Here is a 26,513-nt window from a genome sequence, read left to right on the forward strand (position 1 = left end):
AGAATATGCATCCAAATAATTTATTTTCCTCTGAAGTGTTAGTGTCTCAGCCGTGTCTGACTCTTTGTGACCCCAGGGACTGTAGCCCTCCAGGCTTCTCTGTCCATGGAATTCTCTAGACAAGAATACTGGAATGGGTTGCCATTCCCTTCTCCAGGGGAATCTTCCTGACCCAGGGATCGAACCTGGGTCTCCTGCATTGCAAGCAGATTCTTTACCGTCTGAGCCACCAGGGCTCTGATTAGGAACTAGAATCCATTAAGTATGGATTAGTAATAACGGTATCAACAATGATAGTTAACATTGATTGAGGACTTAGTTACCTCTTGGACACTTTTCGGAGACCTTTTTTAACTCACTATTATTATCTCCATCTTACTTGTGAGGAAACTGAGACACAGAGAAGTTAACTGCCATGGAGACACAGCCACAAACTAGCAGGGCTGTTTCCAGATACATTTATACTTATATTTTTATCAATATGTATATTTACTGTCTAAAGTATATGAAGATTAGTAAGATTTCCTGCCATCAGGTTGCTCACAGTCTAAGAAGAGGTAAAGGAATAAGATAAGAATATGAGTAAGTCAAGTGACTTAGGAAGGGTTCTTAAAGGAGGGAGAAGAGATTTGTAGGGTTTAAGAATCGTATACACATTCAATAGTTTTTGAACACCTGTTATGTCTAGAGATCAGTAGGTACATAGTATGAATATGATGAAGACTCCCCTCTGGTGGGGCTTATGCTCTATCCAGTGGCAAGTCTTGAAGGAAGAGGTGCTGTTTGAGACAGCCTTAATGGATGAGTAAGATTTGAACAGGCTGAGACAGGGAAAGCAAGAAATAAGCCTTCTGCATGCCATGAATAATACACATGCAGTGAGTCCAATGAGCATACTTCCCATTTTAAGCTTTTAGTTACATCCTGCTGTTTAAGACAGAAAAGATCACTTTTGACTGTATTACCTGCATGGAAAGTTGGGCATTCTGCATGAGAGTCAAACAGTACTTGATCCAGCATCTTGCTATTTCCCCTTTTCTTTGGTGATAAAGCTCTGGCACATCTCCTTCAGCTTCCGTAGCTAAAAGGTACAACGTGACTTGTGTAAGCCAATGGTCACAACTGTAATTTTCATTATGTACGCCATTCTTCTTTATATCACTCTTGATTATAAAAATAACAAGTCCTAACTGAAGCAGTGGGAAGAAACACACCCAAAATTCCTACCACCCAGAGCTTCTTTCTAGTTTTTTTCTTTAGTATTACCTACAGGTAAAAACTAAGGTCACCACATATCTTAAATTTTGCGTACAAGCACCTCATATATTGCAGGATTGGTTCCAGATCACTGCAATAAAATGAGTCTTGTGAATTTTTGGTTTTCTGTGACTTATAAAAGTTAGGTTTGCGCTACAGTGTAGTCTATTAAGTGTGCAATAGCATTGTCTTAAAAATGTACACATTTTCATTAAAAAATACTTTATTGCTAAAAAAAAAAAAAGCTAAACATCATTTAAGGCTTCAGAGAGTCATAATCTTTTTTGCTAGTTAAGAGGGTCTTGCCTCATCGCTGATGGCTGCTGACTGATCAGGGCACTGGTTACTGAAGGCTGGGGTAGGGAGGCTATGGCACTTCCTTAAAATAAGAGAGAAGTTTGCTGCACTGATGGACTCTTTCTTTCAGGAACAATGTCTTCTGTAGCATGCAATGCTGTTTGATAGCATTTTACCCACAGTAGAACTTCTCTCAAAAATTAGTCAATCCTCTCAAATCCTTGCACTACTTTATCAAGTTTATGTAATATTCTAACTCCTCTGTTGTCATTCCAACAATTTTCACAGTATCTTCACCTGAAGTAGATACCATCTCAAGAAACCACTTTCTTTGCTCATCCCTAAGAATCAAGTCTTCAGCTCTCAAAATTTAGCATGAGATTACAGCAACTCAGACAAACCTTCAGGTTCAACATTTTTAAAATATTTATTTACCTATTTATTCAGCTGCACTGGGTCTTAGTTGTGACACATGAGAGCTTTAGTTGTGGCATGTAGAATCTAATTACCTGACAAGGGATCAAATGTTGGTCCCCTGCATTGAGAGCATAGAATATTAGCCACTGGACCACCAGGGAAGTCCCCTAGGTTCAACTTTTAATTTTAGTTCTCATGCTATTTCTACTGTATCTGCAGTTACTTCCTCCACTGAAGTCTTGCAACCCTCAAAATCATCCCTGAGGGTCTGGTCAACTTCTTCCAAACAGCTGTCAATGTTGATATTTTGACCTCTTCCCATGAATTACAAATCTTCTTAATCACATCTAGAATGGTGAATCCTTTCCAGCAGATTTTCAATTTACTTTGCCCAGATATATCAGAGGAGTCACATCTACGACAGTGATAGCCTCATGATTTTTTTCTTCAAATAGTAAGACTTGAAAGTCGAAATGACTCCTTGATCTATGGGTTACAGAATGAATGTTGTGTTAGCAAACATTAATCGTAAGTACATCTCCATAAGAGCTCTTGGATGACCCAGGTAGACTGTCAGTGAGCAATAATACTTTGAAAGGAATTTCTTTTTTTTGAACAGTAGGTCTCAACGATGAGCTTAAATTTTTAGTAAACCATGTGTTGTCATCCAGGTTTTGTTGTTCCATTTACAGAGCACAGGTAGCATAACTAGCATAAAACATAATCAGCATAATTTTTAAGGACCCTAGGATTTTCAGAATGTTAAAATCACCAGCTGCACTAGCCCCAAACAAGAGAGTCAGCAGCTTGTCCTTTAAAGCCAGGCACTGACTTCTCTCCAGCTATGAAAAGTCCTAGATGGCCTCTTCTTCCAACAGAAGGCTGTTTCAGCCACACTGAAAGTCTGTATAGTGTAGCCACCTTCATTAATGATCTTAGCAAGATCTTCTGGGTAACTCGCGACTTTACCTTACCCTTTTATGTTATGGAGACGGCTTCCTTCCTTAAATCTCAACTGCAAACTTTTCTTCTGTAGCTTCCTCACCTCTCTCAGCCTCCAAAGAATTGAAGAAAATTAGGGCCTTGCTCTGGATTAGCCTTTGGCTTAAGGGAATGTTGTGGCTGGTTTTACCTTCTATCCAGACCACTAAAACTTTCCCCATTATCAGCAGGAAGGCTGTTTTGCTTTCTTATCATTCGTGTGTTCACTGGAGTAGCACTTTTAACATCCTTCAGCAACTTTTTCTTTGCGTTCATAACTTGGTTAACTTGCACAAGAGTTCTTCTGGCCCATTTTGACGTGTTCCTCACTAAGCTTAATCATTTCTAGCTTTTAGCTTAAAGTGTGAGATATGCAACTCTTCCTTTCACTTCAAGACACAGCATTATTAAAATTAGATCTGTAGGGTTATTAACTGATCTAATTTTAATAATGCTGTGTCTTCAGGAAATAGAGCCGTCCAAGGAGAGGGAGGGAGACACAGACAATGGCCAGTCAGTGGAGCAATCAGAACACATTTACCAATTAACTTTACCATCTTATATGGACACAGTTAGTGGCACCCCAAAACAATTTCAACAGTAAAATATCATTGATCACAGACCATCATAACAAATAACAATGAAAAAGTGTGAAATATAGGCATTACCAAAATGTGACAGAGACATGAATTGAGCAAATGCTGTTAAAAGAACAGTATTGATCAATTGCTCCAGAGTTGCCACAAAACATTTTCTTTTTTTTCATTCAGTGAAATGTAATAAAATGAGGTCTTCCCTGATGGCTCAGATGGTAAAGAATCTGCTCCCAAAGCGGGAGATCCAGGTTCGATCCCTGGATCGGGAAGATACCCTGGAGCAGGAAATGGCAACCCATTCCAGGAATCTTGCCTGGAGAATTCCATGGACAGAAGAGCCTGGTGGGTTACAGTCTATGCGATCACAAAGAGTCGGACATAACTGAGCAACTAACACAACATACTTATTATCATCAACTCTTTAATGTCATTTTTAAGTATAGCATCATGTACAATGTATATTTCTATACTTTAGTCATTCTTCTAATACTGGCCACTGTTTCTAATTCCTCTACTACAAACAACTCTAAACAGGAAGATCTGTGTGCACAGATTTGTCTGGATTTTCAATTATTTCCTTTAGATTCCTAGATGTGAAACTTACTAGGCCAGAGTTTACACCATTTAAAATGCTCTTGATACACACTGCCAAATTATTTTCAACACTCTAACAACATATAAAGCTGCTCAATCAAGTTATTTTAAAAACATCGAACATCGCCAATGTTTTAGCTTTCTACTTAGAAGAGTAAAAACAAAACATCTCACTGGAGGTTTAGTTCTCATTAACTATTTCTTTTTTTTTTTTTTTTTGAGAAATGCCTTTTAGACTTCAATCAATGATTGAATGTAATAAGAGAAAAAAAATTTAATTTCATAATGTACAATCCTCTAACTCAGCCTCTGTATTCTTCTGATCCTTAATGATACATTGTTACTTTACTATAAAACTTGTTAGATGACTAACACAGTTTTTAAACTAAGATAACTGACATATAACATTATATTAGTTCCAGGTGTACAACATAATGACTTGACATTTTTAAATACTGTAAAATGATCACAACAGTAAGTCTAGCTAGAATCTGTCACTACACATAGTTAAATGTTTTTTCTTAGGATGAGAACTTTTAAGATCTACTCTGTTAGCACATTTCAAATATGCAATCAATATATTATAACACACACCATGCTGTCCCTTACATCCCCATGACTTATTAATTTTATGACCCCCTTCACACATTCATCCACACCCACCTCTGGCAACCACTAATGTGTTCTCTGTACCTAGGAGATTTTTGGGTTTTGTTTTCTTGGATTCCACATATAAGTGAAATCATACAGGGTGTGCTGTTTTCTGATTTCACATAGTATGATGCCCTAAGGTCCATTCATGTTGTCAAAAATGGCAAGATTTCTTCTTTTTCTCTTTCCTTTTCTTTGTCTCTATCTTTCTGCATACCATTGTAATAGCTAAGATTTACTTTTCACTTTCCAAAAAACCATTTTCTCCCCTAGTAACAACACATACTTTAGGTATTTTAAGTATCTTGTTAGAAACCAACGCCCATTATCATGATGTTCAGCCTGTTGTTCAGAACAAGTTTGGGAAAACTTGTTCCCAAACCTGGAGGTTTGATTTTTATCTGTCCTGAGCCTTCCCAAGGTTGCAAAGCTGCCCAGCCAATTCCAGAGAGCAGAGATCAGGTCAGTGGCTCTACATGGAGAGAAGCAAGTTGCTCATCTCCCAGCAGTGATGTAAGTCACTGATCAGCTGGATCATCTCCTTCATATGAATGTTTGGTTCTACAGAAAAGGTAATTTTTAATCCCAACAGTAAAACTTTTCTACCTGGATTCTAAGGAAACAATATACAGCTGATTCTCATCATTTATGGTAGTTATGTTCTATAAAGTCACCGTGAATAATAAATTAGGGAATGCTAAAACATCACGCCTAGGGGAAACACAGAGTTAGGTTCTAATGAGCTTCTGGACACAATATTTTCATCAACTGATCAATATATAATCTTATGTTACACACATTTCTGTTAAAGACACCTTATTTCATGTGTAACCTGACTCATTAACAATGAACACACAGCCAACGGCACTGTCGCCTGTGCCTGAATGAAGCTGATCTTACACCGTATCTTCTCCAGAAGGTGCACCACAGCCTTCATGTGCTTACGAACACTAGACACCACCTCAGCACTACACATGGGGGCCATTTTAAACAACAAAATGCAGAACAATCTGAAAAATGTGGAACGAAATAGACCACAAAAAGGATACTTGCTTATAGCGTGAGGGCTTGAAATGAGAAGGCAGAGCGTTGCCTTGTTCAACTTCGGCAGCTGGTAATGTGCACCTCAAGTGTCTCACACCCTCTGGCGCTCTGCAAATGACCACAGACGTGCCTCAAGTAGTAATCTTGGGGTTATAAGTAGATTGTAGCAAGTAGGCCAATTCAAAGATATGAAGCCCTTGATCTTTCCTATGATCCATAATCATAGCTTATGGATTATAGCTTATGGATCTGAGTAACTGACTTCCTTAAGGTCTGGAACCAAAAGTTACTGGACTGATACCTTACTAAAATGTGCTCAGAGGTCCTATTGGGCATATTACTGCTTTGTTTTTTAATATGATAATTAACAATGTTATGTTAGCATACAGCAGAGTAATTCAGTTACACATGTATCATTTTTCAAATTCTTTTTCCATTTAGGTTATTACAGCATACTGAGCAGAGTTCCCTGTGCTATACAGTAGGTCCTTTCAGGTAACCTATTTTAAATACAGCAGTGTGTACATGACAATCCCAAATTCCCAATCTAACCCTTCTCCCAATTTTCCCCCCTGGCAACCATAAATTTATTCTAAAAGTTGGGGAGTCTGTTTCTCGCTTGATGATACAAATGAACTTCTTTACTTTTTCAGATTCCACTTATAAGTGATATCACATGATATTTGTTTTTTTCTGTCTTATTTCACTTAGTATGATAATCTTCAGGTCCACCCATGTTGCTACAAACAGCATTATTTCATTCTATTTAATCGCTGAGTAATGCTCCATTGAAAAGACAAGCCAAAGAATGGGAGAAAATATTTGTCAATGATATGATGGACAACGGATTAATCTCCAAAATTTACAAATAGCTCACACATGGTTCAATAACAAAACAACCTAATCAAAAAATGGGCAGAAGACCTGAATAGACATTTCTCCAAAGACATTTAGATAGCCAAGAGGCATATGAAAAAATGCTCAACATCATTACTTATTAGAGAAATGAGGTATCGCCCCACACCAGTCAGAATGGCCATCATCAAAAAGTCTACTAATAACAAATGCTGGAGAGGGTGTAGAGAAAAAGGAACCCTCCCACATTGTTGGCAGGAAAGTAATTTGGTACAGCCACTATGGAGAGCAGTATGGAAAATCCTTAGGAAACTAAAAACAGAACTACCCTATGATCTAGCAATCCCACTCCTGGGCATATATCCAAAGAAAACCGTAATTCAAAATGATATATGCACCCCAATATTCACTGCAGCACTATTTTCAATACCCAGGAAATGGAAGCAACCTAAATGTCCATAAACAGAAGAATGTACAAAGATCTGGTACATATATACAATGGATTATTGCTCAGCCATTTAAAAAAAAAAAGGGAATGAAATAACACCATTTGCAGCAACATGGATGGACCTAAAGATTTGAGTGAAGTCAAGTCAGAGAAAGACAAATAGCGTATGATATCACTTATATATGAAACCTTAAAAAAATGGGACAAATTAACCTATTCATAAAATAGAAATAAAGTCCCAAATGTAGAAAACAAACTTATGAATACCAGGAAGGAAAGCAGGGCAGGGAGGGATAAACTGGGAGGTTGGGACTGACATATACACATTACTATATATAAAACATAACTAATAAGGACCTACTGTAAACCACAGGGAACTCTTCTCAATAATCTGTAATGACCTATATGGGAAAAGAATCTTTGCCATCTGAGCCACCAGCGTAGCTCCTGGGAAGAGAATCTAAACAGTGTATCTTTGACAAAGGAGGCAAGGAATATACAATGGAAAAAAGACAACCTCTTTAACAAGTGGTGCTGGGAAAACTGGTCAACCACTTGTAAAAGAAGTAAACTAGAACACTTTCTAACACCATACACAAAAATAAACTCAAAACGGATTAAAGATCTAAATGTAAGACCAGAAACTATAAAACTCCTAGAGGAGAACATAGGCAAAACACTCTCCGACATAAATCACAGCAGGATCCTCTATGACCCACCTCCCAGAATATTGGAAATAAAAGCAAAAATAAACAAATGGGACCTAATGAAACTTAAAAGCTTTTGCACTACAAAGGAAACTATAAGTAAGGTGAAAAGACAGCCCCCAGATTGGGAGAAAATAATAGCAAATGAAGAAACAGACAAAGGATTAATCTCAAAAATATACAAGCAACTCCTGCAGCTCAATTCCAGAAAAATAAATGACCCAATCCAAAAATGGGCCAAAGAACTAAACAGACATTTCTCCAAAGAAGACATACAGATGGCTAACAAACACATGAAAGATGCTTAACATCACTCATTATTAGAGAAATGCAAATCAAAACCACAATGAGGTACCATTACACGCCAGTCAGGATGGCTGCTATCCAAAAGTCTACAAGCAATAAATGCTGGAGAGGGTGTGGAGAAAAGGGAACCCTCTTACACGGTTGGTGGGAATGCAAACTAGTACAGCCACTATGCAGAACAATGTGGAGATTCCTTAAAAAACTGGAAATAGAACTGCCGTATGACCCAGCAATCCCACTGCTGGGGCATACACACTGAGGAAACCAGATCTGAAAGAGACACGTGCACCCCAATGTTCATCGCAGCACTGTTTATAATAGCCAGGACATGGAAGCAACCTAGATGCCCATCAGCAGACGAATGGATAAGGAAGCTATGGTACATATACACAATGGAATATTACTCAGCCATTAAAAAGAATACATTTGAATCAGTTCTAATGAGATGGATGAAACTGGAGCCCATTATACAGAGTGGAGTAAGCCAGAAAGATGAACACCAATACAGTATACTAACGCATATATATGGAATTTAAAAAGATGGTAACGATAACCCTATATGCAAAACAGAAAAAGAGACACATGTACAGAACAGACTTTGGGACTCTGTGGGAGAAGGCGAGGGTGGGATGTTCTGAGAGAATAGCACTGAAACAAGTATACTATCAAGTGTGAAACAGATCACCAGCCCAGGTTGGATGCATGAGACAAGTGCTCAGGGCTGGTGCACTGGGATGACCCAGAGGGATGGGATGGGGAGGGAGGTGGGAGGGGGGATCAGGATGGGGAACACATGTAAATCCATGGCTGATTCATGTCAATGTATGGCAAAAATCACTACAATACTGTAAAGTAATTAGCCTCCAACTAATAAAAATAAATGAAAAAAAAAAAAAGAATCTAAAGAGTGGATATATGTATATGTAAAGCTGATTCACTTTGATGTACAACAGAAACTAACAACACTATAAATCAACTAGATGTCAATAAAAATTTTTTAAAGTACTAGAGAAACTAGTACTATAGAGAAACTGCTACAAAACATATTATGGAGACAGCTGCTAAATATGAATTATAGATAAAAGAACTGTATCAATGTTACATTTCCTGTTCTATGATTATGTAAGAAAATATTTCTAGGAAAAACTCACTGAAGTATTAGAGGGTAATGGAGCCTAAACATATCTGCAAATGAGGCAAATATAAAAACTTGGTGAATTTAGATGGGCCTATGGTAATTCTTTATTCTGTTCTTGAATTTTCTAAATTAACAGGATTTCAAAATAAAAAGATTTTTTAAAAAGTTATATAATGAAACATGTACAAATAAACTTACTGTCTTCTGTGGTTCGGATCTTTCCAATTTGACCAAAAATGACATTAGCAGCGGATAAACAGTGTCTGGCTTCCATAAAGCATTGCTGTTGCAGAAATAAGAATAAATTCAATTATCACAAACCTTATTTGCAATAGATACTTGCATAGTCTCTTAATATGGGAAAAGCTATAAATTCAGGTAAAAAACACTACTAAGGAGACCCTGTATGGTAACTAAACAAGAAAGTCTATAAGATATGTCTGAGTATTATTTGGTTAAAAAACTATCTTAAAGATTAAAATGACAATACCCTCAAACTCTTAATAATCCAAACTGCCTGGAAAAATACCTGCTGATTGAAAATCAGCTCCCCTCCAGTAATCATCAGCAGAAAAGAACGGCTATCATCCTAGTGTCCTACCATGCCTCCGCGTCCTTTAAGCTTCAGTCTAAACAGCCGAGTTCTCTGCATGAACAACTTTTAGACCATTTACATTCTGTCAAAGACTGGAAGATTTCATCTTTCTCAGGTTTAGAGATCCCTTTTAAATACAATCATTCAAAGGCAAACAGGATACATTTTGATAAGAGATTCTGTCTTCTGAAACCTTTCCAATTTTACATATAATGAGGCTCCCCAGCAAGTTTTGAAGTCAACAGATTTCCACAGACGAACTCTGTGGAACTGCTTTACCGACAGTTGAAGACTTCACAGTTCAGACGCGGGCATGGCAAGCTTCGCAAACCCTTGGAGAAGATCTCGTTACTCACTTCACATGTGTCATGTATGTCACAGGGATACTCAGCAGAAGTACCAAGTTAAAAGTCCAAATTCTAGTTGGAAGCCACCCTTGTTAAATATGTCTACTTCATATGAGTAACACTGATTTTGCCAAGGTGGTTTTTAACAGTTGACTATGACTTTAAAGTATCAGCACTCAATGTATCTCCCCATTACGGTAAATTCAGAAGCCATCTTGAGAACAGCTGGGTACCATGTGTAGTACTAGACCAGCAGTCTCTACAGATCAAAATATTGGTATTAAACCTCAAAAACCAAAAGAAAGTTACAGTTAACATAAAGAAGTTTTAATTGTTGCCCTATAACTTCTTATTCATTATCACTTCAGCACTGTCCAGACTGGTTATCTGAAAGTAACCACTGTCAGAACTAACAGTGAGTGCACATGGGGTCCTCTACGTGGCTGGTAAATGTGGGACTTTAGCACCTGCAAGGTAGGGACTCAGTATGTAGCAAAACCTCATGGAACCAGATGAAATGACAGTGATATAAATGACAATTGTATTAAAAAAAAAAAAAAAGGCTCAAACCTCTCTTTGCATTATAACTTAGCTAGTTGGAAGAAAACTTACAAAACACTTTGGTAAAAAAAGAAAAAATACAAGCACAGGGTGGGGAGGTACTCGTGAAATTTACTGCATGCTCTACATAAGCAATGCTTAACAACTTTATAAACTTGTAATTACACTTTAATATCTGGATATCTTAGTACAATTACAGTGAATAATTTTAAAGTTGCTAAACAAAACAAGAGGCCTCTGGGAACTATTATAAAAAAAAAAAAGGTGCCACAAGCAGAAGCACCAGGTAAGTTCTGATGATCACAATGAAATGAATCCATGAGATTTAGATTTAACTGAATGGTCTGATACACACAGTAGCGTTACTTACACGCTTGATCTTAGACCAAAGTCCTAGAAGCGATGCTGTAGTCACCACAGCCCTTTCTCTCCTGCTAATAGCTTTTCTGAATGAAATTCTGTGGGACAATACTTTAAACACAGGGCGCGTTTATAGAACCAGCACTAACAAAACACTTAGAAAGGATAACAGGCCCAGGAAGGATACAGCAGTAGATAAACACAGATCTAAGAAGGAACTCTGATAAGCAAAGAATTACCAAAGTTTCAGAGGCATGTGAATTCAAAATACAAAGAAAATTATTTCTGTTACTGAGATATTGAGAATTAATATAAAATCTGGCTGGGAAAGGAGGCTTTAAAGTGTTTTAGCATTAAAAATTCTTGTAAGAGCTAAAAAATTTAGGTCAATTAAGAATATATATACATAAAAAAATAAAAATACACATAATTCAGAATAATTCTGAAAACAACGAAGAAGCTCTAATTTGTCCTTGTGTAATACTCTAGGAAAAAATATAACAACCTAGAACTCTGGAATTGAGCAAGACATTCCCAACATAGAATAAGTTTCACAAAGGAGTTAATTCTAAAGAATAACTGAAAGCATCACATGCTTCTATCAAAGCCCACATTTAACAGTCAACTTCCTCAGACAAATTCTCACACTTGCCAGATTACCAATGCATAAAGATAAAGTTAAATCTACAAGATAAAATCTGCAATTTAAGGTAACATTTCACTAAAACAGAGATAGCCTGCCTGTATCAAAAAAGAATTGGTCTTAAGCAACATGTAGGACATGATAAAATTATTTTAAGATTCAAAAGGATTACTGCAACAAAAAGCTACAAACTTTAGTACACTGGCAAACTGGACTGCATTTTTCTATTTAGTTTACATCATAAACTACAAGCTATCTGTTTTTAAAAGATGACATTTTCAAGGTTTTTCTCGGTTCTATTTTTACACACACTAACTGCTCTGAGAAGCTTACCTTATTGATGTAAAATTGCGACAAGGTAGCAGCATTAATAGCCCACTCCATAGGATGGTAGGCGTTGTGCTCAAGCTGGCGTTTTAGGGTACTGTGGCAGTAATGGGCGGCCTTCTCAAACATTTCCATATGCTGGTAGACTTGAGCCAGGTAATACAGATTATGAGTGTAAACCTTCTCAAATCTATAAAGGAAAAAATATCTCTGTAACAGTGTATAATTTATAAGGAACTTTCAAATCTATCAAATTTATAAGGAACTTTTTATCTTGACCCTCCAGTTCGTATGACTACTGTATCTGACAGATTAGGAAACTAGGCCCCAGATATAAACAGGGTAATGCATCCAGAAAGTGGCAAATGAAGGTTTTAATTCCCATCAGAACCCACATTCTATAACCTTTGCCTTGAAAGAGAAAACACTGAGCAATCGCCTCAAACACACGATGTGGAAATACCTGTGAGGGCTGATTTCTATACCTGCTCACCTTTTTGATCTCTCCTGTTCAGGAAGTTTCTCTTCTTCAGGAAGAAAATGCTCAGCAGGGTCAAGAGGAGGACTCCCAATCTGCAATCAAAGGAAAAGAAACTAAATTTTTACTGTAAACACCACCTCCTCTGGAGGAATTTGAGAAATCAAACTTTATTTTATTTTAATTTTTACTTCATTTTTAACTAGTTCATTTTCACATACTATCCAAGAAGTAACTTCTTAACAATATTCTTAGAGTCAAACAAATTAAAGAGAGAATACATACAAGCTCACACTTAACAATACTTTAATTGCTGCTCGGGAGAACTTCAAATACACTTAAAAAATATTTCATTTTTAGAGATGTATAATTCTATAGGTATCTTAAGTCTTAATCTTCTCACAAACAAAAGCTCTTCTGAAAACTGACATAAGCATGGTGTATAACAAAATGTACATACGTCCTCAAAGCAATATTGTTCCAAGCGGACCACCAGTAAAAATCAAAGTTTCCGATATTTTTTCTAATACTGTCAGGGGGACAAGGAAAGCACACACAGATCACCCCCCTTTCAACACAGGGGAATTAAAGTCAGTTATTCCATCGTTTAATTACCTTGGGCAAATTACCCCATCTCTTGTTATGTTTCCTCATCCATAAAGTAAGGATAATAAACATCTACCTCAACAAGTAGTTATGAGGATTCACTGAGTTAATACATATAAAAAACATATAATCTCATCTGAGGTCTTCCAAGAAAAGCAGAACTTAACCACTGCCTCATTCTACTTCCGGAAGGGCAGGCTCGTCTGCTTTAAACTGAATTCACTAAACATCAAATAGCAACCATGGTTTCCATTAAAAAAAAAAGTGATCTTATATTCTGGATGCAAACACTAAAAGGATCACAACTTCTGTTCCTAGCACTTACAAAAAGTAAAAATGGCTAAGACAGGAAGTAAGGCCTAAGGCAAACAAAATATTCTTCAGAAACCTCCTTAACAATTTTGAGGGCTGTTTTGAATGCTTAGCCCTGTACTGACGAGAGGAATTAATGTATTTTTTATGTACATACTATACCACACTTCATACTGTAACACAAACCAGTTTTCGAGTCAAACCAGTCTCTTAAATTAAAAAGAGGTACAATTAAGAACAAAGAATTCTGCTACGTGTTTTGTTTTTATATTAATACTAGTATTTAATGAAATACAGGCAAATAACGTGTTTTGTTTTTATATTAATACTAGTATTTAATGAAATACAATCTTCACATTTTAAACTAACAATGTCATGTGTAAGACTATGATCCTAAATTCATAAAGGAAACAAACATCAATCTGGCTTTGTGAGGCTCTGCCCTTAGCACTTTATAAGGAAATTTTAAAAACTAAGTTAGAATATCCACAGCTTTTAAAATTCAATTTGGTGATATATTCCTCAGGAAAAGTGTTAATGGCCTAAAAATGAACATTCAAAATGTACGTTACACTAATCAAAAATGGTCAGACAATCTAAAAAAAAAACATTTTCTGAAAAAACACACACACAGCTAAGAGGCACATGAAAACATGCTCAGAACTGTTTTTTAATAATTATTTAAAAAATTCAACTCAGAATTAAAAATGAGACATGATCGCAAACCACTCAGAAAACCCATCATCAAAATTTCTACAAACAATAAACGCTAAAGAGGGTGTACAGGAAAAGGAACACTTCTACACTGTTAGTAGCAAAGTAAATTGGTACAACTATTATGAAAAGGAGTACGAAAGTGCCTTTAAAACGCTAAAAAAACACAGCTGCCATATGACCCAGCAGCCCCACTCTTAAGAGTCTCTGGGAGAGACGTGGACTTTGAAAAGACACAGGCACGCAAATGTGCCCCGCAGCACCTTTTCCAACAGCCAAGACGTGGAAGCAACGAATGTTCATGGACTGACGAACAGATAAGGAAGTGGAACATGTTCACAATGCAACCTGACTCAGGCATGAAACAAGTAATCATGCCAACTGCCAGAACCTGTGTGAAATAGAATCCTACTACATGAAGTCAGAAAGGCATAAATTTTATATCACTTGCAGGTATAATCTGCACACCCCGTGAACTAATTGGGGAAACAGATTCAGACACTTTAGAACCAAACTTATGGTAACAACAGGGGAAAGAAGCGGGAAAGGGATAAATTAGGAGCTTGGGATGAACAAATACAATCTATTACCCATAAAACATAATTAACAACGTGATATTCTACAAAGGAAGACCTAATTAACACTCTTTAGTAACCTATATGGGAAAAGAATCTGAACATACAAAGATGTATGTATATGTGTAACAGGAAGATTCTGTACACCTACATCACCCACATGTATTTAAAAGTTACTCCAATAAAAAACATTTAATACAAAAGAGAGCTACCCAAAGGCAAGTTCTGGGGTGCTTCTTCTGGGGCATTCCACTCTACAACCCCAAAGCCGGACTTGCTCTAAGGTTCAATGTCGGCTTGCGGGGGGGTGAGGGGGAGGGGGGCGGGGGGACACAGGACTGGGGATGAAGAAATGCTGCCCACCTGTGGCCGCTTCAGGCAACAGCAACTTCAAAACTATTGCCTCAGTTCAGTTCACTTCAGTTGCTCAGTCGTGTCTGACTCTTTGCCACCTCATGGACTGCAGCACACCAGGCTTCCCTGTCCATCACCAACTCCTGAAGCTTGCTCAAAGTCATGTCCATCGAGTCGGTGATGCCATCCAACCATCTCAGCCTCTGTTGTCCCCTTCTCCTCCTGCCCTCAATCTTTCCCAACATCAGGGTTTTTTCAAATGAGTCAGCTCTTCGCATCAGGTGGTCAAAGTACTGGAGTTTCAGCTTCAACATCAGTCCTTCCAATGGATATTCAGGACTGATTTCCTTTAGGATGGACTGGTTGGATCTCCTTGCAGTCCAAGGGACTCTCAAGAGTCTTCTCCAACACCACAGTTCAAAAGCCTCAGTTCTTCGGCACTCAGCTTTCTTTATGGTCCAACTCTCACATCCATACATGACTACTGGAAAAACCATAACCTTGACTAGACAGACCTTTGTTGGCAAAATAATGTCTCTGCTTTTTTATATGCTGTCTAGGTTGGTTACAGCTTTTCTTCCAAGGGGCAAGCTTCTTTTAATTTCATGGCAGCAGTCACCATCTGCAGCAATTTTGGAGCCCCCCAAAATAAAGTCTATCAGTGTTTCCACTGTTTCCCCATCTATTTATTATGAAGTGATGGGACCAGATGCCATGATCTTAGCTTTCTGAATGTTGAGGGTTTTTTCCATTTATTTTTATTAGTTGGAGGCTAATTACTTTACAATATTGTAGTGGTTTTTGTCATACATTGACATGAATCAGCCATGGATTTACATGTATTCCCCATCCCGATCCCCCCTCCCTCCTCCCTCTCCACCCGATTCCCCTGGGTCTTCCCAGTGCACCAGGCCCGAGCACTTGTCTCAGGCATCCAGCCTGGACTGGTGATCTGTTTCACCCTAGATAATATACATCTTTTGATGATGTTCTCTCAAAACACCCCACCCTCGCCTTCTCCCACAGAGTCCCAAAGTCTGTTCTGTACATCTGTGTCTTTTTTTCTGTTTTGCATATAGGGTTATCATTACCATCTTTTTGAATTCCATATATATGCGTTAGTATACTGTATTGGTGTTTATCTTTCTGGCTTACTTCACTCTGTATAATGGGCTCCAGTTTCATCCATCTCATTAGAACTGATTCAAGTGAATTCTTTTTAATGGCTGAGTAATATTCCATGGTGTATATGTACCATAGCTTCCTTATCCATTCGTCTGCTGATGGGCATCTAGGTTGCTTCCATGTCCTGGCTATTATAAACAGTGCTGCGATGAACATTGGGGTGCACGTGTCTCTTTCAGATCTAGTTTCCTCGGTGTGTATGCCCAGGAATGGGATTGCTGGGTCATATGGCAGTTCTGTTTCCAGTTTTTTAAGGAATCTCCACACTGTTCTCCATAGTGGCTGTACTAGTTTGCATTCCCACCAACCGTGTAAGAGGGTTCCCTTTTCTCCACACCCTCTCCAGCATTTACTGCTTGTAGACTTTTGGATAGCAGCCATCCTGACTGGCGTGTAATGGTACCTCGTTGAGGGTTTGATTTGCATTTCTCTGATAATGAGTGATGTTGAGCATCTTTTCATGTGTTTGTTAGCCATCCGTATGTCTTCTTTGAAGAAATGTCTGTTTAGTTCTTTGGCCCGAATGTTGAGTTTTAAGCCAACTTTTTCACTCTCCTCATTCACTTTCATCAAGGGGCTCTTTAGTTCTTCGCTTTCTGCCATAAGGGCGGTGTCATCTGCATATCTGAGGTTATCAGTATTTCTCCCAGCAATCTTGATTCCAGCTTGTACTTCATTCAGCCCAGCATTTTGCATGATGTACTCTGCATAGAAGTTAAATAAGCAGGGTAACAACATACAGCCTTGACGTACTCCTTTTCCTATTTGGAACCAGTCTGTTGTTCCATGTCCAGTTCTAACTGTTGTTTCCGGACCTGCATATAGATTTCTCAGAAACCAGGTCAGGTGATCTGGTGGTCCCATCTCTTGAAGAATTTTCCAGAGTTTGTTGTGATCCTCACAGTCAAAGGCTTTGGCATAGTCAATAAAGCAGAAGTAGATGTTTTTCTGGAACTCTTGCTTTTTCAAGGATCCAACGGATGTCAGCAATTTGATCTCTGGTTCCTCTGCCTTTTCTAAATACAGCTTGAACATCTGGAAGTTCACGGTTCACGTACTGTTGAAGCCTGGCTTGGAGAATTTTGAGCATTACCTTACTAGTGTGTGAGATGAGAGCAATTGTGAGGTAGTTTGAGCATTCTTTGGCATTGCCTTTCTTTGGGATTGGAATGAAAACTGACCTTTTTCAGTCCTTTGGTCACTGCTGAGTTTTCCAAATTTGCTGGCATATTGAGTGCAGCACTTTCACAGTATCATCTTTTAGGATTTGAAATAGCTCAACTGTTGAAATAGGGATTCCATCATCTCCACTAGCTTTGTTCATAGTGATGCTTCCTAAGGCCCACTTGACTTCTCATTCCAGGATGTCTGGCTCTAGGTTGATGATCACACCATAGTGATTATCTGGGTTGTGAAGATCTTTTTTGTACAGTTCTTCTGTGTATTCTTGCCACCTCTTCTTAATATCTTCTGCTTCTGTTAGGTCCCTACCATTTCTATCCTTTATTGTGCCCATCTTTGCATGAAATGTTCCCTTAGTATCTCTAATTTTCTTGAAGAGATCTCTAGACTTTCCCATCCTACTATTTTCTTCTATTTCTTTGCACTGATCACTGAGGAAGGCTTTCTCATCTCTCCTTGCTATTCTTTGGAGCTCTGCACTCAGATGGGCATATCCTTCCTTCTCTCCTTTGCCTTTCCCTTCTCTCTCTCCTATTCACAGCTATTTGTAAGGCCTCCTCAGCCAGCCATTTTGCCTTTTTGCATTTCTTTCCCTTGGGGATGGTCTTGATCCCTGCCTCCGGTTCAATGTCACAAACCTCCATCCATAATTCTCCAGGCACTGTGTCTATCAGATCTAATCCCTTGAATCTATGTCCTAGGGGAAGAGAATATTCACAAGCACTTGTGGGCTGTGTATGGTACCTGTGCTCCAATATTTCCAAGAGTAAGTAAGCAAAAAGAAATAAACACGGGGCACACTTTCAGGAAGACAATTTCAACACGTAAGTACAACTCACAGCGTTTAAAAAAAAATAAAGCACTTGCAAATATAGGAGACATGGTGAATTATTAGAGACATGCAAATCACAATCAAAGATATCCCCTTCTTAGTGGGCTAACTAGCCATAATCAAGACATCTCCAGACAATAAAAGCTACAACGGACTAAGATAAGGGGACCCTCCTCTGTGCTGCTGAAATGTCCATGGTAACAGCCACCAGAGAGAACAGTGAAAAGGACCTTTAACAACAGTAAAAGTACAGCTGCCAAATATTCAGTCCTACTCTTCAGAGTATGTGAACCACAAACCAGGCCCCGAAAAGACGGGCACCCAAACACGCACTACAGCACCACTTATAACAGGCAAGACATGGAAGCACCAAAATATGCATCACCAGAAGAATTGATAAGGAAGAGGAACATACAATGCAATCTGAATGAAGCATAAAAAACTGTACACACAAATTGCTAAAACACAGCTGAACCTAGAGATAATCCGACAAGGTGAAGTAAGTCAGAATTAGAAAGGCAAAAATCATTTGCAATCACTTATAAGTGCAATGTAAACAAGCATACCCATGAACTAACTGGAAAGCATAAAAAGACTGGAGAGACTTGAAAACTACATTTATGGTAACCACAGGGGAAGAAAATGGGGCAGGGATAAATTAGAAGGATGGGATAAACAAATACAAATCATTACCTACAGAGCACATTATCCAAAAAAAGAAAAAAGAATAACAACTCAACACTCTGTATTAACCTATCTGGGAAAAGAATCAGAACAAGTATACATATATATGGAAATACTCTTCAAGAAATGAGAATACCAGACCACCTCACCTGCCTCCTGAGAAATCTGTATGCAGGTCAAGAAGCAACAGTTAGAACCAGACATGGAACAACAGACTGGTTCCAAAATGGGAAAGGAGTACATCAAGGCTGTATATTGACACCCTGCTTATTTAACTTCTATGCAGAGTATATCAAATGAAATGCCAGGCGGGATGAAGCACAAGCTGGAATCAAGATCACTGGGAGAAACAGCAATAACCTCAGATATGCAGATGACACCAACCTTATGGCAGAAAGCAAAGAGGAACTAAAGAGCATCTTGATGAAAGTGAAAGAGGAGAGTTAAAAAGCTGGCTTAAAACTTAACATTCAAAAAACAAGGATCATGGCATCTGGTCCCATCACTTCATGACAAATAGATGGGGAAACAATGGAAACAGTGACAGACTTTATTTTCTTGGGTTCCAGAATCACTGCAGATGGTGACTGCAGCCATGAAATGAAAAGACACTTGGTCCTTGGAACGAAAGCTATGACCAACCTAGACAGCATATTAAAAAGCAGAGACATGACCTTGCTGACAAAGATCAGTATAGTTAAAGCTACGGTTTTTCCAGTAGTCATGTATGGATGCGAGAGTTGGACTATAAAGAAAGCTGAGTGCTGAAGAATTGATGCTTTTGAACTGTGGTGTTGAAGAAGACTGGAGAGTCCCTGGGACTGCAATGAGATCAATCCAGTCAATCCTAAAGGAAATCAGTCCTGAGTATTCATTGGAGGGACTGATGCTGAATCTGAAGCTCCAATACTTTGGCCACCTGATGCCAAGAACTGACTCATCCTGATGCTGGGAAAGATTGAAGGCAGGAGGGGAAGGGGACGACAGAGGATGAGATGGTTGGACAGCATCACCGACTCAATGGACATGACTTTGAGCAAGCTCCGGGAGTTGGTGATGGACAGGGAAGCCTGGCGTGCTGCAGTCCATGGGGTCACAAAGAGTTGGATACGAATGAGCAACTGAAATGATGTATATATCTAACGGGAAAAGATGCTATACAACTAAAATACACAAAACATGTGTTTCAGTGTTACTCAAAAAATAATAATAATACAAGAAAGTGGTAACAAGGCACAAGTTTCTGGGTGATACTTCTGGCCCACTGCATTGTAATTTAAAAACCCAAACCAGGACTTGCTCTAAGGCTCTGTCAGCTTGCCAGGGTAACCAGAGCTGAGAAAGAAGAAATGCTGCCACCTTGTGGCCAATCCCCACAACAGCAACCTGAAAACTATTTCCTAAAGGGACAGAAAGAATACTCACAAGCACCGGCGGGTTTTATGTATATGGTACACGCTCCATAATTTCCAGAAGTTAAGTAAGGGAAGACAATTAAACCCAGGAAACACTTTCAAGAAGTCAATTTCAACAGGGAAACACAACTCGAAGTGTTTAAAAAAAAAAGCACCCACAAACATACACCCTGTGGTATATTATTAAAGACATGAGACTCAAAATCAGGTATACCTTTGCATTGTTCAAACTGGCCACAATCAAGAAGTTTACACACAGTGACTGCTACAATGGGGTTAAAAAAAGGAGATCTTCCTATGTTGCAGCGGAAAGGTCAATGGTAGAAGCCACTAGAGAACAGAGAGAACAGTATGAGTGCTTGACCAGCAAAACCACAGCTGACGATGATCTGGTAGTCCCACTCACAGGAGTCAGTGCACAGCAAACCAAAACTCGAAGAAACACGGGAACTCGAAGGTGCTCTTTAGCACCTGTTACAAAAACCAACACACAGAAGCCAAAAAAATTTTCCATCGACGAATGGATAAAGAAGAAATGCAAATATTCACAATGCAATCTGATTCAGGCATGAAAAAGAATGTGATGACGTCAATTTCTGGGACCTACCTGAAACTAGAAATAATCCTACTAAGTGAAGTTCAGCAAGATTCAGAAAGGGAAAAATCATAAGACATCAATTATAAGTGCAATTTACAGACACACCTATGCACTAACTGGGAAAACATAAAGGAGTCAGAGACTTGAAAATCAGCGGGAAAGGGATAAGTTAGGAACTTGAGATGAACAAAATCTATTTCTAAAAAACAGATAATAAGGCATGATATCTAGCATAGAAGGTCTAATCAACACTGTGTAATAACCTAATTGGGAAAAGAACCTGAACATATGAAGACATATGTCTATGTGTAACATGAAAAATTCTGTTCACATACAACACACGAAACATTTAAATCTCACTCCAATAAAAAATAAAAATTAATACAAAAAAGAGGTAACGACACAAGCTGTTGAGGGCTTCTCCTAACACACTGCACTGTGATTGGCAACCCCAAAGCAGGTCTTGCTGTGAGACTCTGCCCACTTGTAGGAGGAACCAAGGCTGGGAACTAAGAAATGCTGCTGCCTTGTGTCACCTCCGCAACAGCAACCTGGAAACTACTGCCCAGGGGAACAGAATATTAACAAGCGGGTGGGCTGTATATGGCACCTTCCCTCCAAAACTTCCAGAAGTAAGTGAAAACAATTAAACACAGGGCACACTTTCAGGAATTTTAATTCAATTTTAACAGGGAAGTACAACTCACTGTTTAAAAAAGAATAAGCCACACACAAACAGGCAAAATACGGTGATTTAGAGATATGCAACTCAGAACCACAATGAGTTATGCCCTTGCACAGGTCAAAATAGCCATGACCAAGAAGTCTACAGACAATAACTGCTACAATGGGGTTAAGAAAAGGGGACACTTTTATCGAGCAGCTGTCATGTCAAAGGTAACAGCCACTAGAGAGGACAGTATAGAATGCCTTAGGAGTAAAAACATAGCTGACAAGGATCCGGCAGCCCTACTTCCAAGCATATGTGCACAGCAAACAAGACTTCGAAAAGACATGGAAGCCAAACAAATTTTCCATCAACAAACGAATGGATAAAGAACTGCAACACATTCACAATGCAATTTGATCCAGACACGAAAAAGAATGTAATCATGCTAATTTCCAGGACCTACTTGCAAATAGAGATAATCCTACTAAGTGAAGTAAGAAAAATCAGAATGTCAAAAATCATGATACCACTTATATGTGCAAGTTACACATACATGCACAGCCATGAACCAACTGGGAAAACATAAACGGAGTCAGAGACTTGAAAATCAAATTTATGGTTACCACAGAGGAAAGAAACAGGAAAGGCATAAATCAGGAGCTTGGGATGAAAAATACAATCTACTTCTACAAAACAGATAATCAATAAGGAGTGATCTACCAAAGGAGGTCTAATCAACACTCAGATTCTATTTGGGAAAAGAATCTGAACATACCTAAGTTATATATATCTGTAACATGAAAAATTCCACACCAACAACACAAAGTGTATTTCAACCTTACTCCAATAAAAAACAAAAATGAATTTAATACAGAAAGGAGGTAACAACACGAGCTGTGGGCTGCTTCTCCTGGCACACCGAACTGTAACTTACAACCCCAAAGCAGGGCTTGCTCTAAGGCTCTGTCCCCTCGCGGGGCAACCAGAGCTGGGAATGAAGAAATGCTGCCGCCTTGTGGCCACTTTCCACAACAGCGATTTGAAAACTATTACCTGAAGGCAGAGAATATTCACAAGCACAGGTGGGCTGTATACGGTACCTGCCATCCAAAATTTCCAGTGAAATAAACAAAAACAAACATGGGGCACACTTTGAGGAAGACAACTGAAACACAGAAATACAACTAAATAGTGTTTAAAAGAGAATAAAGCACAGGAAAAAAGTGCAAAATGTGTTATTTACAGACATGCAATTCAGAACTGCAACAATGTATCACCTCACACCAGTCAAAATGGCCATGATCAAGAGTCTACAGACAATAACGACTACAAAGCGGTTACGAAAAAGGGACCCTCCTAAGGTGCGACTGAATGTCAGTGGTAAAAGCCATTATAAAGGACAGTACAAAGTGCCTTGAGAAGTAAAACCCCAGCTGACAAATGATCTGTTAGCCCCACTCTTAAAGATTATGTGCACAGCAAACCAGACTTCAAGAAAGCACAGGTATCCAACTCACTGTAGCACATTTAATAAACAAGAGATGGGAGCCAAAAGAAGTTCCCACCAAAAAACCGATGGATAAAGAAGAACAGCAACATGTTCACAATGCAGTCTGACTCAGGCACCAAAAACAATGTACACGCCAATTTCCAGAAATTACCTGAAACTAGAGATAATCTTACTAACTGAAGTAAGCAAGAATCAGAAAGGAAAATATATCATGATATCACTCAGAGGTACAATGAAATAACTGGGACAACATAAACGGACTCAAGAGACGTGAAAATCAAAATTTTGGCTACCACAGGAGAAAGAAAGCAGGAGGGAAGGGATAAAATAGGAACTTGGAATGAAAAAATACAATCTATTTCTACAAAACAGATAATCAATAAGGAGAGATACCTACCAAGGGAGGTCTAATCAACACTCTGTAATAACCTAATTGGGAAAAGAATCTGAACATACATACATATACGTGTATGTCTCACATGAAAAATTCTGTACACCTAAACACAAAAAACTTGTATTCCAATGTGCTATGGTAAAAATTAAGAGTTACCTTAATACACAAAAGAGGCAACAATACAAGCTGCCGGCTGCTGCTTCTGGCACTCTGCTCTGTAACTTCCAGCCCCAAAGCAGCACCTGCTCTAAGGCTCCGTCACCGCGCCCTGCCACCAGAGCTGGGAATTAACAAATGCTGCCTCCTTGTGGCCACTTCCCACAACAGCAACCTGAAAACCACTGCCTAGGAAAACAGAGAATTCAGAAGCACTGGTGAGCTGTATATGGTACCTGCCCTCCAAAATTTCCAGAAGTAAGTGAAAACAGTGAAACAGGGGGCACACTTTGAAGAAAAAAATTTCTACAGGGAAGTACAACTCATGGTTTTTAAAAAAGAATAAAGCACCACAAACGTGAAATATGGTGATTTATAGACATACAACCAAGAACTAAAAGGTTATCCACTTGCACTTTTCAAAATGGACATGATCAAGAAGTCTACAAAGAATAACTGCTACAGTTGGGATTTAAGAAAAAGGTACCCTCCTATGGTGCATCTGAAATGTCAGCAGTAACAGCCACTAGAGAGAACAGTATAAAATTCCCTTAAACACTCACCACAGCTGCCAAATGATACGGTAATCCCACTCTTAAGACTATGTGCACAGCAAGCCAGAATATGAAAGACATGGGAACCCAAAAGTACACTACAGAGCTGTTTGCAAAAACCAAGATCTGGAAGCCAAAAAATACTCCGCTGACAAACGAACAGATAAAGAACTGAAACATGTTCACAACGCGATCTGATTCAGGGAGGAAGGAGAATGTAATCATGCCAATTTCTGGAACTCACCGGAAAATAAGAGATAATCCTACTAAATAAAGGAAAAATAAATAGGAAGGCAAAAACCACATATCACTTACAGGTACAGTTTACATATGCACACCCATGAACTATCTGGAAAAACATAAATGGAGTCAGAGGCCTGGTAATCAAACATATGGTTACCACAAGGGAAAAAAGCAGGGAAGGCATAAATTAGGATCTGGAATGAACAAATACAATCTATTACCTGCAGAACAGATGAAATGATACCTACCAAGGGAGGTCTAATCAAAACTCTGTAACAACCTAATTGGGAAAAGAATCTGAACATATGTAAACATATGGATATGTCTGACATGAAAATCTCTACACGTACAACACACACAATGTGTATTTCAATCTTACTCCAGTAAAAAATAAAAATGATTTTAAATACAAATGGAAATAACAACACAAGCTGCCTGGTGCTTCCTCTAGCACACTGCACTGTAATTTGCAACACCAAAGCAGGACTGCTCTAAGGCTCCGTCCGCGTTTGGGGGTAACCAGAGCTGGGCGTGAAGAAATGCTGCCGCCTTCCCACAACAATGTGGCCTCTTCCCACAACAGTAAACTGAAACACTGCCAAGGGAAACATCCTATGCACAAGCTCGGGGGCCTGTAAATGGTATCTGCCCTCCAAAATTTCCAGGGGTAAGTGAGTTAAACATGGGGCACACTGTCAAGAAGACAATTTCAAAAGGGAAATACAACTCACAGTGTTCAAAAAAGAATAAAGCACCCACAAACATGTGAAATATCTACAAAATAGATATGAGTCAATAAGAAGGGATATCTACCAAAGGAGGTCTAATCAACACTCTTTAATAACCTAACTGGGAAAAGAATCTGAACATATGAAGATATATGTATAGGTCTAACCCAAAGAAGTTCATACACCTAAACACACACAACTTGTATTCCAAGCGTACTCTGATAAAAGATAAGTTACTTTAATACACAAAAGAGGTAACAATACAAGCTGCTGGCTGCTGCTTCTGGCGCACTGCTCTGTAACTTCCAGCCCCAAAGCAGCACCTGCTCTAAGGCTCCGTCACCGCGCCCTGCCACCAGAGCTGGGAATTAGCAAATGCTGCCTCCTTGTGGCCACTTCCCACAACAGCAACCTGAAAAAATTGCCTAGGAAAACAGAATTCAGAAACACTGGTGGGCCGTATATGGTACCTGTCCTCCAAAATTTCCAGGAGAAAGTAAGTGAAAATAATGAAGCAGAGGGCACAGTTTGAAGAAGACAACTTCAACAGGGAAGTACAACTCATGGTTTTTAAAAAAGAATAAAGTATCAGGAAACATGTGAGATATGGTTATTTATAGACTGGCAACTGAGAACGATGAGGTATCACTGGTCAAAATGGCCATGATCAAGAAGTCTACAAACAATAACTCCTACAACAGGGTTTAGAAAAAAGAACCCTCCCATGGTGTGGCTGAAATGTCAATAGTAACAGCCACTATAGAGAACAGTAAAAAAAAGTTCCTTAACTAGTAAAAACCACATCTGCCAAATAATCCAGTAGTCCCATCCTTAAGAGTATGGCAGAGCAAACCAGAATTTGACAAACTTTGGCAAGCAAAAGTGCACCATAGCACCTTTTACAATAACCAAGACACGGAATTGAAAAAACTTTTCCATCAACAAACGAATGGATATAGAAGAACAGCAACATGTTCAGAATGCGATCTGATTCACACATGTGAAAGAATGTAATCATGCCAATTTCCAGCACCTATCTGAAACTAGATTCAGTACTACTAAGTGAACTAAGCAATAATCAGAAAGGCAAAAATTATATGACATCACTTACAGGTGCAATTTACATATGCACAACCATGAACTATCTGAGAAAACAAACAGAGTAACAGACTTGAATATCAAATTTATGGTTATCACAG

The 26,513-nt window shown here is 38.7% G+C and overlaps 1 protein-coding gene across 1 annotated transcript in view; it reads right to left on the minus strand.

Moving 5' to 3' along the window:
• The window catches only part of LOC122446480 (kinesin family binding protein), a 59,353-nt gene that overhangs the window by 4,715 nt on the left and 28,125 nt on the right, over window positions 1–26,513 (minus strand). The window contains exons 3-6 of the mRNA XM_043476758.1: window positions 12,618–12,697; window positions 12,131–12,314; window positions 9,490–9,574; window positions 966–1,081 (exon numbers count right to left, since the gene is read on the minus strand). Coding sequence (XP_043332693.1) covers window positions 966–1,081; window positions 9,490–9,574; window positions 12,131–12,314; window positions 12,618–12,697 — 465 coding nt within the window. The remainder of the gene's footprint in view (window positions 1–965; window positions 1,082–9,489; window positions 9,575–12,130; window positions 12,315–12,617; window positions 12,698–26,513) is intronic.

This window comes from Cervus canadensis, chromosome 8, assembly GCF_019320065.1.
Source record: "Cervus canadensis isolate Bull #8, Minnesota chromosome 8, ASM1932006v1, whole genome shotgun sequence".
NCBI lineage: Eukaryota > Metazoa > Chordata > Mammalia > Artiodactyla > Cervidae > Cervus > Cervus canadensis.